General features: G+C 39.2%; 1 protein-coding gene across 4 annotated transcripts in view; it reads left to right on the forward strand.

Annotated features, from left to right (window-relative positions):
- Positions 1 to 1,326: 1,326 nt before the first annotated feature.
- SHQ1 (SHQ1, H/ACA ribonucleoprotein assembly factor) overlaps positions 1,327 to 15,208 on the forward strand; it is a 45,477-nt gene continuing 31,595 nt past the window's right edge. The window contains exons 1-7 of one of the 4 annotated variants that reach the window (XM_032699369.1): positions 1,327 to 1,353; positions 3,334 to 3,512; positions 3,975 to 4,039; positions 4,511 to 4,633; positions 5,391 to 5,542; positions 6,490 to 6,602; positions 8,599 to 8,726. In XM_032699369.1, coding sequence (XP_032555260.1) covers positions 1,342 to 1,353; positions 3,334 to 3,512; positions 3,975 to 4,039; positions 4,511 to 4,633; positions 5,391 to 5,542; positions 6,490 to 6,602; positions 8,599 to 8,726 — 772 coding nt within the window. In that variant the 5' untranslated portion in view covers positions 1,327 to 1,341. The other 3 variants (XM_032699370.1, XM_032699368.1, XM_032699371.1) reach the window with 3 other exon arrangements.

The following is a 15,208-nucleotide window of genomic DNA, read 5'->3' on the forward strand; positions in this document are numbered from 1 at the left end:
AAAGAAGGCAATAAACATTCCTTAGAGATGTTCCTTCATACTTTACTTGGATGGAAAAGCAGAATGGCTGAGGCACCAGCTTCTTCACTGAAATCAGCATATAAATAGCTCTTTCACAAGGCAACTATTACCAGAAAAAAAGGGCTGGGAGTTCTTAGACTCTAAAAAAATAATAGTTAGGCAGTATTGGATAGTGTCAGTTAGACAAGAATAAACTCTCTAATGAAACTTCTTATCTTTTATGGACTTGTCCTGCAAATTTGAATTTATGCAGAGAAGACGGTGCCTACTGGTTCATAATCCAGCTTCCTGTCCAATATTCTTATTATAGATTACATTGGCAAGGTCCAAAAGTTAATTAGTGCAGAATTTCTCTGGAAATGCATCAAAAGTTTCTAAGGACATGATCGAGGCCTTGGTCCAAGTCAAATCAGCATCTGAAATTAGATGTCATTAATTTCTTATTATAACAGAAAATGCATTTTATATGCCATGCATCTTCAATTTCTGCAGGAGAAAAAGTGGGACACAAGGAAGTTTAGGCAGAATATTAAAACCATACATCAGTTTTAGATCAGTGGGGAGAATGATCTATTTTGAAGCAAATAATTTGATTTTTGTGCAGTATTTAAACTGCTGGTTCAGTTCTGCACAAGAACAAAGAAGTTATCCCATGAAGAGATGTCATATTCAGTGGATTTCCAGCCTGGGGGATTGTTTGTCTACTTTTTTTTCTAAAGAAAAAAATGTTAGCAGAAGTTACATAATTATGCTTTCTCCCTCCAGGAAAAATGTTTGAATGCATTTCAGAGGGGGCAGCAAGAGGAAGATAGTCAGCAGTATTTAAAGATGTAAAGAATTAACTGAAACCAGAATACATCTCATGGTCTAATGGCAGGAAGATCAGACTAATTCTACATTAGGTGCTATGTTTAATAAATTACGGCCTTTAAACCAACTTTTCTGCTTTTGGCAATTTTTTTGAGCTTCTTGTTGCATTTTCTCCTTAATGCTGTGTTGTAATTCATCAGGATCTGCCTCTTTTCACACTGTCAGTGTTGTTCTGCATTTATCCAATGGCTTAGAAGAGATGTAATTGGGAATTCCTATTCCGACATCGCTCACGGGGTCAATCCTCAGTTTACTGATCTACCTCCCCTGCAGCAAAGTGTGAACACAACAGAAATAACAGGACATTTGCTCACATGAATTAGTCCTGGAGTAACCACTGGTTTCGTAAGAAAGAACAGACCAACTCTCCGACACACTAAAAACTGTTCAATTTCCACACTTATGAAAAGCAGCTGAAATAGAAAACGCAGAGTGTGTGCAATATATTTTATGCAACTGCAGGTAAGAATCCATCCTTCCCATTTCTCAAGGGGGCGGATTCTGATTTTCAGCCTAAACAACTTAGGTTTTACACAGTTACACTGTCCATGTCCACGCTAACTGTTAACCATTTCCTTTCTAGCAACTCCGGGAAACATGGCGCAACTCCATCAGATTTTTAAGAGCGACTCGAATTTAAAGGTGATGTCTGAATTCGCGTGTATTTCGCGAAAACCAGCAGGAGTACAGATAAGTAGCCGGCTGTTCCCAGGCTGGCCGGGCACCGCGCTCTGTGACAGCGGCCGCAGGGGCCGCCATGACGGGGGCGGGGCGCGCCCCGTCTGCGCCTGCGCGGCCCCGCCCCCGGTGCGGGCGGGCGCGGGAAGCGGCGCGGGCGGTGAGTGGCGGCGCGGGCGGGCGCGGATGGGCTTTATCATCCCTTCCCCATTCCTTCATCCCGGGACTCTTCCCGCTTGGAGCCGCCTCCTCGGAAGGCTCTGTCCCGCTGGAGGGCTCGGGAGGTTATGGGCGCAGGTGGGCCCTCGGCCCGGTGTGAGCCAGCGGTGGGAGGTTGTGTTTTACCGGACCCCCCCCGTCCTGCTCCCTGCGCCTTTCCCTGGAGCGCAGCGGTGTTTGCTCGGGAAGGGCTGGAAAGCGGGATTATTCGGGATACATGCGGCGTGTTATCGCCGTTCCTCAGCCGTGAGATACCGGGGGGGTTGTGTGGCAGCCTCCGGAGGGGTTTGGGGTCGTTACTTTGGGTCAGGGATGCTCCAAGTGCAGCAGCAGCGCAGGGACGGCTGGGCCTGGCTTTGGGACTGCGCTTTATAGATGAAACTCTGACTTAAGGAAATAAAACTTGCGGACTAACACCCCCTGAGGGGTCTAAACGAGCGGCTGGATTTTTGTATCCAAACTTGAGGTGTTGAAGTAGACAAGAAGAAAGCCCATAGCGCTGTACTTTTTAGTTTGCAGGTGTTCCCTATCCAGGCACAACTATACATAAACACCTGGCAGCTTTTCAGCCTGGAAAGGGTGGGAATGTTGCCCTTGAATTCAGTAGTACGGTGCAATGGGGAGTTTAATTTTTTTCACGTGTGCCAAATGAGGTAGATTACCCATATGAAGGTAGTCTGTTAATTTAGCCCTGTTAATGGTTAATGGTTGCTGTCTGTTTGTGAAATTGTCACAAAGGGGATATATTTAACAAACATTTATCTGGGAAAGTGCTACTTTTCACTCAATTTCACAGTTTATTTCTAGTCTGCATTTTTTTGGCCAAAATATTTTTGTTTGAAAAAGTTAGTTTTCGAAACTGTGTGGCCATTTGTAAACATGCCCTCCCCAAACAAACAAAACTCCAGTCCACAACTGGATTCTAAATTAAACCTGATGAATTATCTTGTATTATTTAGAAGCTATTGAAGAGTCAGACAAGTTGTATATTGGGTGAATAGTACTATGTAAATTCCTTCTCTCATGCTAAATATGTACTTGTGCTAGTGTGTATGCACACAAATATGGTTCTGATGGATGTTCATCTAAACTGACCTTGCATCTGTTGCTTGTTTTCTGGCTAATATGTGTGTGAACTATAAAATACAGCTCTTTTTTTTTTTTTTTTTGCAAGTATTACTGTTTTTCAGTGTTTTCTAATAGTGGTTTGTGATCAGTTCACTAAAGAACTGTAAAGGTCTATATGTGATATTATAAATAACAATTACAAAAAGTTGAAAAGTTTTAAGGCTGAATTCAGTGTGGTTTTTTATGTGGAATGTAACAGGTGCTTTCCTGTTTGCATATATTAACATTCAGGTGTTTCATTAAGGTGCAGAGGTGGTACCTTCACGTTCTGGATAACACTTTGATGTTGTTGTCATGAGTGTTTTCTCCTTGAGCATGTGGAAGATCATTTTGTGAGAGTCTGAAATGTTCTTCTTAACAAATTCTGAAGAGACATGATTTGCTCTCATAAACAATAATCTTTTCTTATTTTTATAGGGCCACACAGTCATTGCTTTTCCTGCTGGATCCATCATGATAACTCCAGCTTTCAAACTGACCCAGGATCCGGATTTTCTCACAATAATAATCAGAGTACCTTATGCCAGAGCTTCAGAGTTTGATGTGTATTTTGAAGGGGAAGACTTTAAATTTTATGCTAAGCCATACTTTCTCAGGCAAGTAGTGGCAATACTTATAAAATTTGAACTTCATAGTAGAAATTGAACTTAATTTTGGTCCCTCCAGAACATTCCTCATCTGCAGCTTTTACAAGGTTGGCTGCAGACAGCCCACTTCAAGCAAAGATCTGTTATTTTGGATCTGGCCTCTTTGTTCTTAGGCATTAAATCACATTAAAGAGAGTTGAAAGAAACTTTTCTGAATTTAACTTACAATATATTTTTAATTGTAAGATGGCCAGACAGTTCTCTGGCTGTAGGTTTTGTAGAACAAGTGTGTCTTTTCCTGAGAGGAATCCGTGGGGATTTAACTGCGTGGCTTCCATTACTGTCAAAAGGAGTCACGTAGTCTAATCCTTTGTGCTGCTTTTGGAATGTGCCTTACATTTTTATAGGCTGAGATGTTAAGTTGCCTCACTGAAAGCCTGACTAATTCTGCATCTCATTTTTTGCCCACAGATTGACACTTCCTGGGAGAATTGTAGAAGATGGCAGAGAAAAAGCATCCTATAATACAGACGAAGGTAGTGGTTCATGTGTTGGTATATATGTCATTAAAAATGCTACTAACTCCAGTAATTTATACTTTAAAAACAAAAAAGCAATAAAGCCTATAAATTTGTTGCTTGCAGAGTGTTTATTACATGCTTGACTTAAGACAATCAGATTGCTGAAGGAGTTTCTTATGATCTTTTGTAACTTGTTTAGTGGAAGGATTAAAAATAAAACAAAGCTTGTATTCTTCTGTTGGTTTGTGTTTATACAATGTGAGTCAGGAGACCACAACTGGTTAAATATTCTCTTTGATGTTTTATCATTAAAATCTTTGAGTTTTGTGAAATAAGGTCAAAAACATGCACAGAGATGGATGCATAATTAAATGCTACCAGTATGTGTCCCACTTCCTCTGAGCCTTTTTGATGAGAGGAAAAATGCACATTTTTGTTTGTCTTGGATATTTTAATGCACTAACTACGTTCTGACTTTCTTTTAAGGAACTTTTACAATCCGGTTACCCAAGGAGGTTCCTGGCCAATATTTTGAGGGCCTGGACATGCTGACATCTCTTTTAGCACCAAAGAAATCAAGATCAGCAAAGCCTTTGGTAGAAGAGATAGGTATGACAAGAAAAATCGTGTTTATACTAATGATACATGTACATAATGAAACAGTTTTAGATCTAAGGTGATATATGTGGAAAAATACAGTATTTATTACTGGCTAGTCCTAGGTGTGAAAAGGGTATGAATAAATGTAGAAATAAGTATGTTGTAGACAATATACATGTCAGCTTTATAGGTTTAGTTATGTTAAAATTTTTCCAAAATGTGCTTTAAAATATGCTAATTCTCTGTAGATCTTTGTACCCCTCTAGTGGCTGTAGAGCACACACACATTGGAGTCTTCTGCTTTCTACAAACTACCACAACTGGACTCTTGGCTCATATGAGCAGCGGATTAAAACCCCAGGTTCTGATGGATATCTTGCTTAACATCAGTATTTAACAGACAAAAATGTTTGACTATCTCTGTTTAAACTTTTAGTACCTATCTTAAATTATTGATAACATCACTTCTGTCAGGGTCCTCTTAACATCAAATTCTGATCTTGTTGAAATCAGTGGAACAAGTGTTTCAGTCTTTGAGGGAGTACACTTAAAAAATTTAGCATTCCTGGTCTTCAGTTTTGAAAGTGGGAGAGTTGGAAGCAGGACCTAGGGGTCACTGACCTGTATGACCCCCCAGTGTTGTGTAAGTTTTCTTAAAAGATGTAGTAAAAAGGCTTTTTGTGCTACCCGTGTTTGCCTTTCTAGGAAATCATATATATATTTTCTGTGCACTGATTTTCTTTCTCTGACCATGCAATATATGCAGCTGCTTCTGCTGAGCTGTCTGAGGAGGAGGAAGAAGAATTTGATTGGGAAATAGAACAGACCCCTTATGAAGAAAGTTCAGAAAGCACTCCAGCACTGCAGCACCCTTATGGATTTGGGAATTTGCGCTCAGGGGTGTTCCAGAGGCTGCAGGTAGGTGCATTTTTCCTGTCATAAAAGTTCTGTTTAACTGGCTGTGTAGGCTCTCTGGCTCACAAGGCAACTTCTGAAGAGTGGACTCTTCAAGGTGTCTGTCCACCTGGTGTCTGGGGTTCACTAGCATTATGCTGAGGCATCTAAATTTGCTTTTGTGGGTTGATTGGTAGGATAGGAGACTTCAAATACTGTTACTCTGTTCTTGTGCCTTCAGCAGTTTCTTTTAGCCATGAATTGATTGAAACTAATCTAAAACCTGTAGCATGCTGAGCTGTATAACAATAGTTGTAGTCACTGTTATTAAAATAGATGATAATTTTTTGTAGTGTTCTTGCTCTAAGCAACTAAGTTGTAGCTGTTTAAAGCAACTTAATTATGTAACTCTACTTATTGCATGAATTGTAGTATTTTCAGGTTTTGGAGCAGAAGGATTGCTATTTATGGAGAAAGTATTTATGTTCTGATAGAATATACATACTGGTTTACTTGTGGAGAAATGCATTTCCCATCAGCATTAAAGTACCACTGCTTAATGATGTTTAAAAGGGCACTGCAATTGCCTATTAATTCATGTACAGCCACTTCAGAGAGCGAGAGAGTCAGAAGAACAGTATCTGTGATTTTTATCTTGTCTTCATTGTGGTTGTGTACTTTTGTTAAATATTTCAACTTTTACAATAATGCAAAATAACCTTCCTGCCTTATGATAAAATGTCCTGAATAGACTTGATAATATCATGAATTCTAAGAGGCTTCAAATAATTGCATTTCCTTGGAATTTGGATGTTTCATTTGCACAGTGAAGGCAGAATTTGGAAGATTGGAAAGGGAGGTTGAAGATCCGGAGATTTCAGTGTAATGCTGATCCCTTCCTAAATTATTACTAAATCGGTCTTGCATGTCATACATGTGGCTTGGTCCTATAACTTTGGCTCCCTTTGCAGGATGAGCTCAGTGATGTGATTGACATCAAGGATCCAGACCAGACTCCTGCAGATGAACGAAGGAGGAGACGCCTGGAAGCTGAGGCTGCCAAGTTTGAGCCTGATCATTACCTGTGAGTACTGATTGACTTCATCTGCTCAAGGAGAGGTACCTCAGCTGAAATACAGTCACTTTTCCTTTTCATAAATTATTTGGTTTAACGATCACGTCTGGAAAGAATAATTTCACTTTTCATTTGTCTCCTTCTTTGTCTCATCAGGGCAGGCACTGGAGGGTTTTCTTAGTGTGACACACAAGGCATTGCCCATCTGTTTTGGGGTTACTCAGCTGTTTAATTGCTGCTTAAGTCCGTGTTCAAGTGGGGCTGCTGTGAACTCTTGCAGAACATTGTTTCATAGTTCACCTCTTCAGCAGCTGAGCAGCCAATCCCTGCCAGCATTTTGGGTTGTGGATGTCAGAACTTTGTTTTCCTCTTGTGAAACAAGAATTAATGAACCATCCTGGTCTATAGGAGGTAATTTGAGTTTTGAAGTTAGGAATATTTTGTCTTGGCCACTTTTTGTTTTTTGCTTTCACATGAAAGCTGTTTTAAAGGAGAATGAGGAAAAGTTCCAAATCAAACCTTTGTGTTTCTTTTGTGCTACTTTGTTTCTTTTGTGCTTCATTCCATGTAAGGAACATGGAAGTGATTCTTCGTGTTCTTTTCAGGTTGGGCTTTTTCAGGTCAAATTAGGTTTAGAAGCTGTAAATAAAATAAGTTGGAGCCATGAGATCTATTAATATACATTGATTTCTGCAAGATGGGTTTGGTGGGAGAAGAGTTTAGTCCTCAGTAGGGAGAATTAGTCCTCTGGTGTGTTTTGTGAGGGTCAGGAAGGCTTTACCCACTCTGAGATTTTTTCAGAAGGTATCTTTGCAAACCTGGTGTTTTTCCCCAGTTGGGTGTTTCAGAGGCAGCCTCATGTCTTTCTGTAGCACACAGAAAATAGAACAGCTTTCTGGAAATATCACTTGGAAGTACATTTCACTAGAACTGAAGTAGTTCCTAACCTATAATGGGATGCAAATTACAGTAATTCTAAGTTTCCACTTTAGACTCTGTGTTCTGGCCTGGTAGATGAGTTACACCATTTAGTTTAATGGCTGTGTTTTGGTTGCTTCAGAACAGATGATCCCAGCCTTTCTTCAAGAAAAATTGTTTTCCCAAGTACCTTGATTAAGAACAGAAGCTCTGGGAGAAATGGTGGCAAACAAGTGTTCTGGTGCCTTTGAGCAAAGTGTACACTGACTGATATCTCTAAGTGACTTTGTAATGACATTGAAGGAAGGCAACAAAAACATCTGTCAGTGTGAGAGTGAAGCAAATTACATTTTGTGTTCAGTAGACTGGGCAGGTTTTGTGTGGTGATTAAGAAGGTTTTAAGAAATTCCCTGCAGTTTTTTTCAGTTCTCTGTATTTATACCATTGTTTGGCTCGAAGAAAAAGCTCATATGGTAAAAGGAGGCTTAGAACTTGAGTCCTTTAGTAGAAATCCTCCCAGAATTACTACATTGAGGTTTTTACCACAGTGGCTTTGTGCTGAGATGGATGTAATCTCTCTTCCAGAATTCATGTACAACTCTTCTTTTTCACCTTTCCTGCTTTGTGTCCTTGTTTACCTAAAAGTCCATCCCTACTTTGTGTTTACCCTTCAGCTGCACACCCTTCCTCCCCACAGAATACCTAGTTCTTGAGTGGGAGAGCTTCCCAGTAAAACCAAGTGATTTGTCTGAGGAGCCTTCTCTTTGGAATATTTTCTTTTTAATACATCCAGAACAAATCATGTTTGTTCACCTTTGTGTCATGCTGCAAGCTCATCCATTTCCTGGGATTCTGGGTGGCTCAGGGAAGGTGGAGGAGGTAAGGAAGGGATACTGTAAGATAAGAGAATGTTGTTTATGCTTTTAATAATGATTATTTTCTGCCTTTAAGTCAAAGAACATATCTCTAATGTGTGGAAAATAGCCCAGAGCCCAGTGAGGTGTATTTTATATGTGCATTAATATATACCCACATGCACTATGAACTGAAATAAATAGCATATGACTTTTCTTTTTCTTTTCCCTAGAGCTGATTTTTTTGAAGATGAAGCTATTCAGCATGTTTTAAAGTACAAACCCTGGTGGGTTGATGCACATAAAAAGCTGACAGCCTTGCAGAGGGAAAGTCATCAGGAACATGACACTCATACATTTGGTGAGAACATGCTTATATATATATATATATATCAGCATATATATATATATATCAGCATATATATATATATATCAGCATATATATATATATCTGCACACACACCTGTTGCTTGAATGATAATTGGTGTGATGCCATGTTATGTTCTAGGTTATTGTTCTTAAAGGAAATTTATTACTTTACTATTATTTTTGTGTGTCTCGGCCTTTTTTTGAAGGAAAATTGTGTCTTTTTAGAAACCTAAAGGGATGTTTTCAGGGTTAGTAGATGGCCTTGTAAGAGCACTGTTAACAGATAACCAAGGTCACCTCCCTGCACACAGTGATTGCAGAGAGCACTGCAAGTTACTATTATGCATATTCTTCCATTGTCCTTTGCTCATTTCCTTTGTAGTATGAAAATCTGATATTGAAAGTAGATAATGATAATCCCTTCACCAGAGGTTCTTAGTGCACTAATAATACCTGCACTTTCACATTTGCTACAGGAGAAGAACAATGGAATTTGGGTAAATGTTGTGTATTTTACTGTGAATGTAATCTGATCTTCATTCCTGGTCTCTTTTCAGCCTCTGAAGCAAGAAATTGTTAATTATATCCATCATAAATATTTGATTTAAAAAGCATTGGACAAAGGTACAAAGAAGCTTCAAAACAGAATAATGAGGTGTCCTTTTGTTTGTTTTTATCCATTCACTCCTTAGTAAATGAAACACTCTTACTGTTTGCCTGTGTTAAGGAATATCATTAAAATGAAGAGCTACTGGATGATTTTATTGAGGAAGAATATTTTTCCTTCGAATTGAGATAGGTTTGTTTTTCTTCAGTGTGTTGCTGGGTTTTAGGGGCAGCAACAACAGAAAAACTACTTGAGAGCTTGGCAAGCCTGCTAATGAAAATTACACAGAAAATGCAGCTACATTAAGGGCATTTTTCTCTGAGCCATTTGTTGTAAGAATGATAAAAAAAAAATTTGGTCTGACTCAGATATGGTTGAGTGAAGAGGATCGTGTGGTTTTGTGGATTTAAGTGACAAAAGAAGTGATGTGGTGTTTGGATGATGTTAATGAGAACAACCCACCCTTTCCCTTTGTAAGACCTCAATTTTGGTAACACTTGTACTGTTTGAATGGCAAGTGACTGAGACCAGTGGAGGCTCTTAAACCTGAGTGAGTTGTGGTGAGGGAAACCACCATGAGAGGGAGTGCAGGTTCCACTTGAAGGTCTATGAATGGAAATACAGAAGGGCAGGAGGTGGGTCCAGGCTGTTCCCCCTGGAATCTGATCATCAGCAGGATGAGTTCCCTGTGGGTTTTTGTTGCTTCATCCAATCGAAGGATGGTCCAGCTAATCAGAGTTACAGATCCAGGAATCCTTACAAGCTGGGTGCAGTTTGACTGCACATCTGCCTGACTGTGTGTTCCATCCTGTCTGGGGGGTGGAGGTGACAGAACAGGCACATAAAAGGAACAGGGACTGTGTTAAGTGAAGGACCTTCTTTACTGCTTGAGAAATCCCATGTTATTTCCACTAAAACCAAGCAGTCTGCCTGCATTAAGTCAGGGTGTGCTGTACAGGGAGAAGGATAAGGAGGCTTTCACTGCATTGGAGTGTGCTCCTAGTGAGGAGCCTTTGAACAAAAGTGCTTAGCTGTAAAAAGCCAGAGGGTACTCGAGCACAGAAGCTCTAAGGGCACAAACACTATCCATGTTGCAGATTGTTCCAAGGTGTTGTATGATGTGTGGTGATTCTTTGAGCCTGTGTATACAGGAAGGTGGGAGGTCAAACCTTTTTTGTTACAAAAATCAGACATAAATGTCTCCTGTTTACTTTTGAACTTGTTTAAGGGCATAAAAAAAGAGGAATTGAAACCTTGATGCAGGGGGGTTTGTATTGCTTATGGAGAAGAAGCATAAAATGAAAGTACCCAGATTTCTTCCTCTTCCTGAGTTCCAAATTCATGTCTTCTGTTAAGGAAAGCACCTAAAATAAGGTCATTTCCACTGTCTTCCATGATGAGGACTTCCAAGCATACAGCCTGTAAAGAGACTTCAAATACTGAGATGTTTAAAACATGTACAGCTCATGGCAGGTCTGCTGCCCTGGCCAGCTTGCAGAAACTTTTGTCTGTCCTGTGTGAAGGAAGGTTTTGTTCTTGATTTAAACACGTGCTGCTCCAAAGCTGTTAGAAAATGGTTTTTTTTCTTATTCAGAAACACTGAATGAATGGAATAAGTTTTTATTTCTTCTTTTTCCTTACTTATATTGATGTCCTTTTAGTTGTTCTCTTCAGTGTTTTCTTGGAACTAAAAACTTCATTACGTTTGTCTTCGTCTTTGGCTGCAAGGAGTAATTAGGAATAGAGATGGCATTTTTTATCTTTTGCATGGCATTACAATTAACTGAAGATTTTCTTTGGTTGATTACTGCTCTTATATTCATCCCTGGTTATTTTCTCCCTGTTTTTACATCCTCAGGTTTTTCTAATGTCTCATTACCAGATATTTTTTTTTTGTTTTTGGATTATCTCTTCTCATTAACATTTAAAGTCTTTGTCTCTCTTCTGTCCTTACCTTGAATCTATTTTTATTTGACCTTTTTCTCCAGCTCATGTGCATGGTGTGTGTATTTTGCCTTTTTTAAATTTATTCTTTTTTTGTCCTTAGTGTCTCTTCTTTCTTTGGTCCTTTTTTTACAATTTACTGTGTATCATCTCTTCTGGCCCATTTTGCTCACACTTACAGTGTCTAATGCAAGTCAAGTAATATTCCATAAAGCCTAACTAATTACCCAGCCTTTCACATGAGGGAATAAAACTTTTGGAAAGCTTTCTTTTTGCTGCTGCTGAAGTTTACATCAGTGTCTCCTGCTTCTACAGATTTCAGATGAAAGGGTTTGTATTTTCTAACAGTCACATTCAGCTTGGTTAAAAGTTCATTTTTATTCTACTTCCAGTTGCACAACTGTAAAAACTCCTCTTTAGGCAACACAATAATCTTCAAAGGCTCAGGCTGACATATGTATTCAATCTAACATTTATATGCTCCAAGGATATCTTATTTTGTTCATGGTAACCTGTGACCATTCTCTCTCTGATTTCTTTATAGAATGAGAAGCAATTTCCTCTTAAAGATCCACCTTTCAGTAGAGCTTGGCTCAAATATATACCATTACTGGTAGATTCATAAGTTTAAGATGAATCATTTTTCCTTTTTTATCAGATTTCTGCAATTGCTCTGCCACCTTTGCATCATGTCTGTCTTCCTGGCACTGCTCTGCTGCAGAGCAGGTATTTGTCATGGGAGGGAAGATTGCTTTTTATTAATGCAAAATCCTTAATGATCTGTCTCCTTTGTAAAGTACCTCAGGTTTTAAAAGGCAAGAACAGAAAGAAGAAAGAATGATGTATGGTTTTGATATGGTTTGCAGGAACTGTGTGTTTCTTAAAGAATAATGGGAAAAATTAGTATAAGGAGATTGTGTGAGATCCAGGAAAGACTGTCCAAGTCCAGTGATTCCATGGAGAATGCCTGGAAGAAGAAGGTCAGAAGTGATGTGGAGGAAATGTGCTGTGAACATTGATTCAAGAAGTGAAGGGAAGAAAATATATTAGTGAAGGAGCTAAAATTTTAATGGAAGAAAGGCAAAGAAAGGGGAGGGATGAACAAAGCAGACTTGACTGATCACAGTTTAGAGGGAATACAGGTGTGCACAGGAGGATAGCTTTGTGTTTTTAGAACTTCTAGTTCACTTCCTGTAAAACTGAGGCTCTTCTCATCACAGGTCTCCCTGACAGAGCTTTAGGGGGTCCTAAAGATGGGCCCATCTGCAACTTCTCCAAAAATGGCCCCATGTACAAGGGAAAGAGCTTTTCTTGAATATTCAGTGCCACGTTTTTAAATGTGGAGTCCATACAGGAAAGAGAAGTTATCAGGATGTCAGCACTGTGGGAAGGTTCAGTAACCTCTCATAAACCTCACAACAAATTCAAGCACAAGAGACAAATCAATAGAATATCAGCTTCATTAGTTCAGTCACTTGTTTAAGTTTGTTACTATCAAGTATTTTCAAGGCAGTATCCAGCACTGGGGAAAATGCTGATCCTGCACAAAGCCTTTGGGCATCTTTCTAGGCAGAGTAGTGCTGCCTTTTATCTCTTAATGGCTTAGGAAGAGCTTGAAAAGAGACTTGTTTGCTACTGATTAATATCAATAACTAACTTTATTCCTGACTAATCCTCTCTCTGCTGACTAATCTCCTCCTTTATCTGCTGTTGCTGATTCCTTAACCTACAGGGATAGAAGTACACATTTAAAAACCTCAATATGGTAAAATAATATTTTAATTTAAAACATAAAAAAAGGAGGGATCAGTTCTCCTCAGTTCTTTTTCGAGAGAGAACTGTGGGATTCAAGGCTTGGCTTGACAGGACCTTAAGCCAAGACTGCTCTCACCAGAAAACAGCTGGTTATCAGAGGTCCTTCCTGACCTGTTCTTTCCTGATCTGACCACTGAGTCAGCTCTCTGTGCAGATATAGCACATTTTATCTAAGTGCCCCTAACACATTTAGAACTGGAAGTGTCATAGTGGTCTGGAGATACAGATCTTACAGTGATTTAAGTGGTGTTATCGCAGCAAAATACCAGTAAGGCTGTAACAAAACACCCTCTGGCTGTCAGACCTCATCCTCCCCTCAGAGATTAAACTGTGCTTCATTGACACTCAGGGTCTGAAGGGCAGTTTGAAATATCTTCATTTTAACATGAGGAATGGCCAGTTTAAAGTATGTAAAGGAGATGATTAAAGTGTAAAGGTAATCTCTGCAGGACTATCTGTCAGTAACTTTGTGAGGTGAATTTGTCTGAGTCCTTTAGGCTTGCATATATTAACAGTTTCACTGTGGCTAGAAGGGTGGGTTTGCCACTGACAAATGTACAAAGCAATGTAAAGTCAAAGTTACAGAAAACTTGCAAATGTAGTGCTTGATAAGTACCAGCAGCTTCTGCTTTGCATCAGATTAATATTAATTGTTGTACAGACTATTAACTAAAATGTTGGTAATGCAAGTGTATGGAAGTGCACGGGCTTAATGCAGCAAAAAGTGCAATTACAATTTCCCTTGTTCATCTTACTCCGTGTACTTGGCTTTTTGAAGTGGGAAAACAAAGTAGGTGGTGATTTGGATGTGTTAATTATGAGTTTTGTAGCAACTGTGGGTAGAGTCCTTCCCAAATCTTCGTTTGCAAAGCCTAGCCATGATGATGATGAATAATGAGTTTCAGAGCTGGATAATTCACTGTTCAAAACCTTTAAGGAACAGATAGGTATTTATTTGTGACATTAAAGTATTTTCTCCAGAGAGAGATTTTATGTGGAGCACCTGGTACTTTGCAGTGAGTTAATGAACATCATGTATCATTTACCTTTGGGAATTCTCTAGTCTGTGTCTTGTTTGCCATTGTTTAGTAAACTTGGAATTTCTTTATTTATGGTCCACTTGCAGATGTTATGATGCTTCAGAGTTTGCATTTCAAAGGAAGAAAACTTTACTCCCACGTTTCATGAACTTCACTTGGAATTATTTTGCTTTCTCCTTAAAAGAGAAATAGGGTTCACATTTACATTGAAGCACCAATTTACAAAGAAATGTACTGATAGAATATAGATACATCACCTGTATTAGTGATATAAGGTGTAATACAGAGCTGCTTTGCATGGACAGAAAAACAGAGTTAGAACTGCCATAGTCTTACTAAATTGTCACCTTTTTCTAGATCTTAGCAAGTGGAAGAAATTGGCTTTGTCAAGATGATACAAAAACTGGAATTTCTTTTTGTGGGAGCTTGTAAATAAATGAGACTGGCTTGACTCTAGAGTAATGTTTAGCTCATCAACAAGTTTCTGTAGGAATTTAAATCAAGCATTTAATGGTTATGAAGCTGATAGAAACATTAAAAAAGTTCATACAGTAGAAACATTCAAAAATGTTCCTCCTAATGCATAATTTTATGTCTGCATATGTACATGCCTTTGGCATCACAAACATTTGTTTCAAAACATGTCATCAAGTTAGAAAGCTCCTGGGATAAAGACCACCAGTGGATAAATCCAGCAGTCTTAGCAGTGGATTACATCCCAGAGATTGTGGATTGTGTAAAACGTTAGAGGAGAGAGATCTGTGAACACACTGAGCTGCTGCTGTGATGTGACCAGACTGTGCTCACTGTGCCAGTCCTACTGAGTAAATCAGAGCCTGTGGGCAGGGAATGCCAGTGTTCCATGCAGCCTGGATGGAAATCTCTTGGCTTTGGCTTCTGGCAGTTTTAATTGTTCTAAGTGGCTTCTTGGTTTCCTTTGGGTTGGCACAGAAGTGGCTCCCACTCAGTTCTCTGCTTAACCTCCACTGTTCTTCCAGGGTAACTCTGCCATCCTTGCTGGAGTGTTTTAAGTACAGAAGGGTGAGCATTCAATGTCCAATCTGTGCT

This window comes from Chiroxiphia lanceolata, chromosome 11 (genome assembly GCF_009829145.1).
Source record: "Chiroxiphia lanceolata isolate bChiLan1 chromosome 11, bChiLan1.pri, whole genome shotgun sequence".
NCBI lineage: Eukaryota > Metazoa > Chordata > Aves > Passeriformes > Pipridae > Chiroxiphia > Chiroxiphia lanceolata.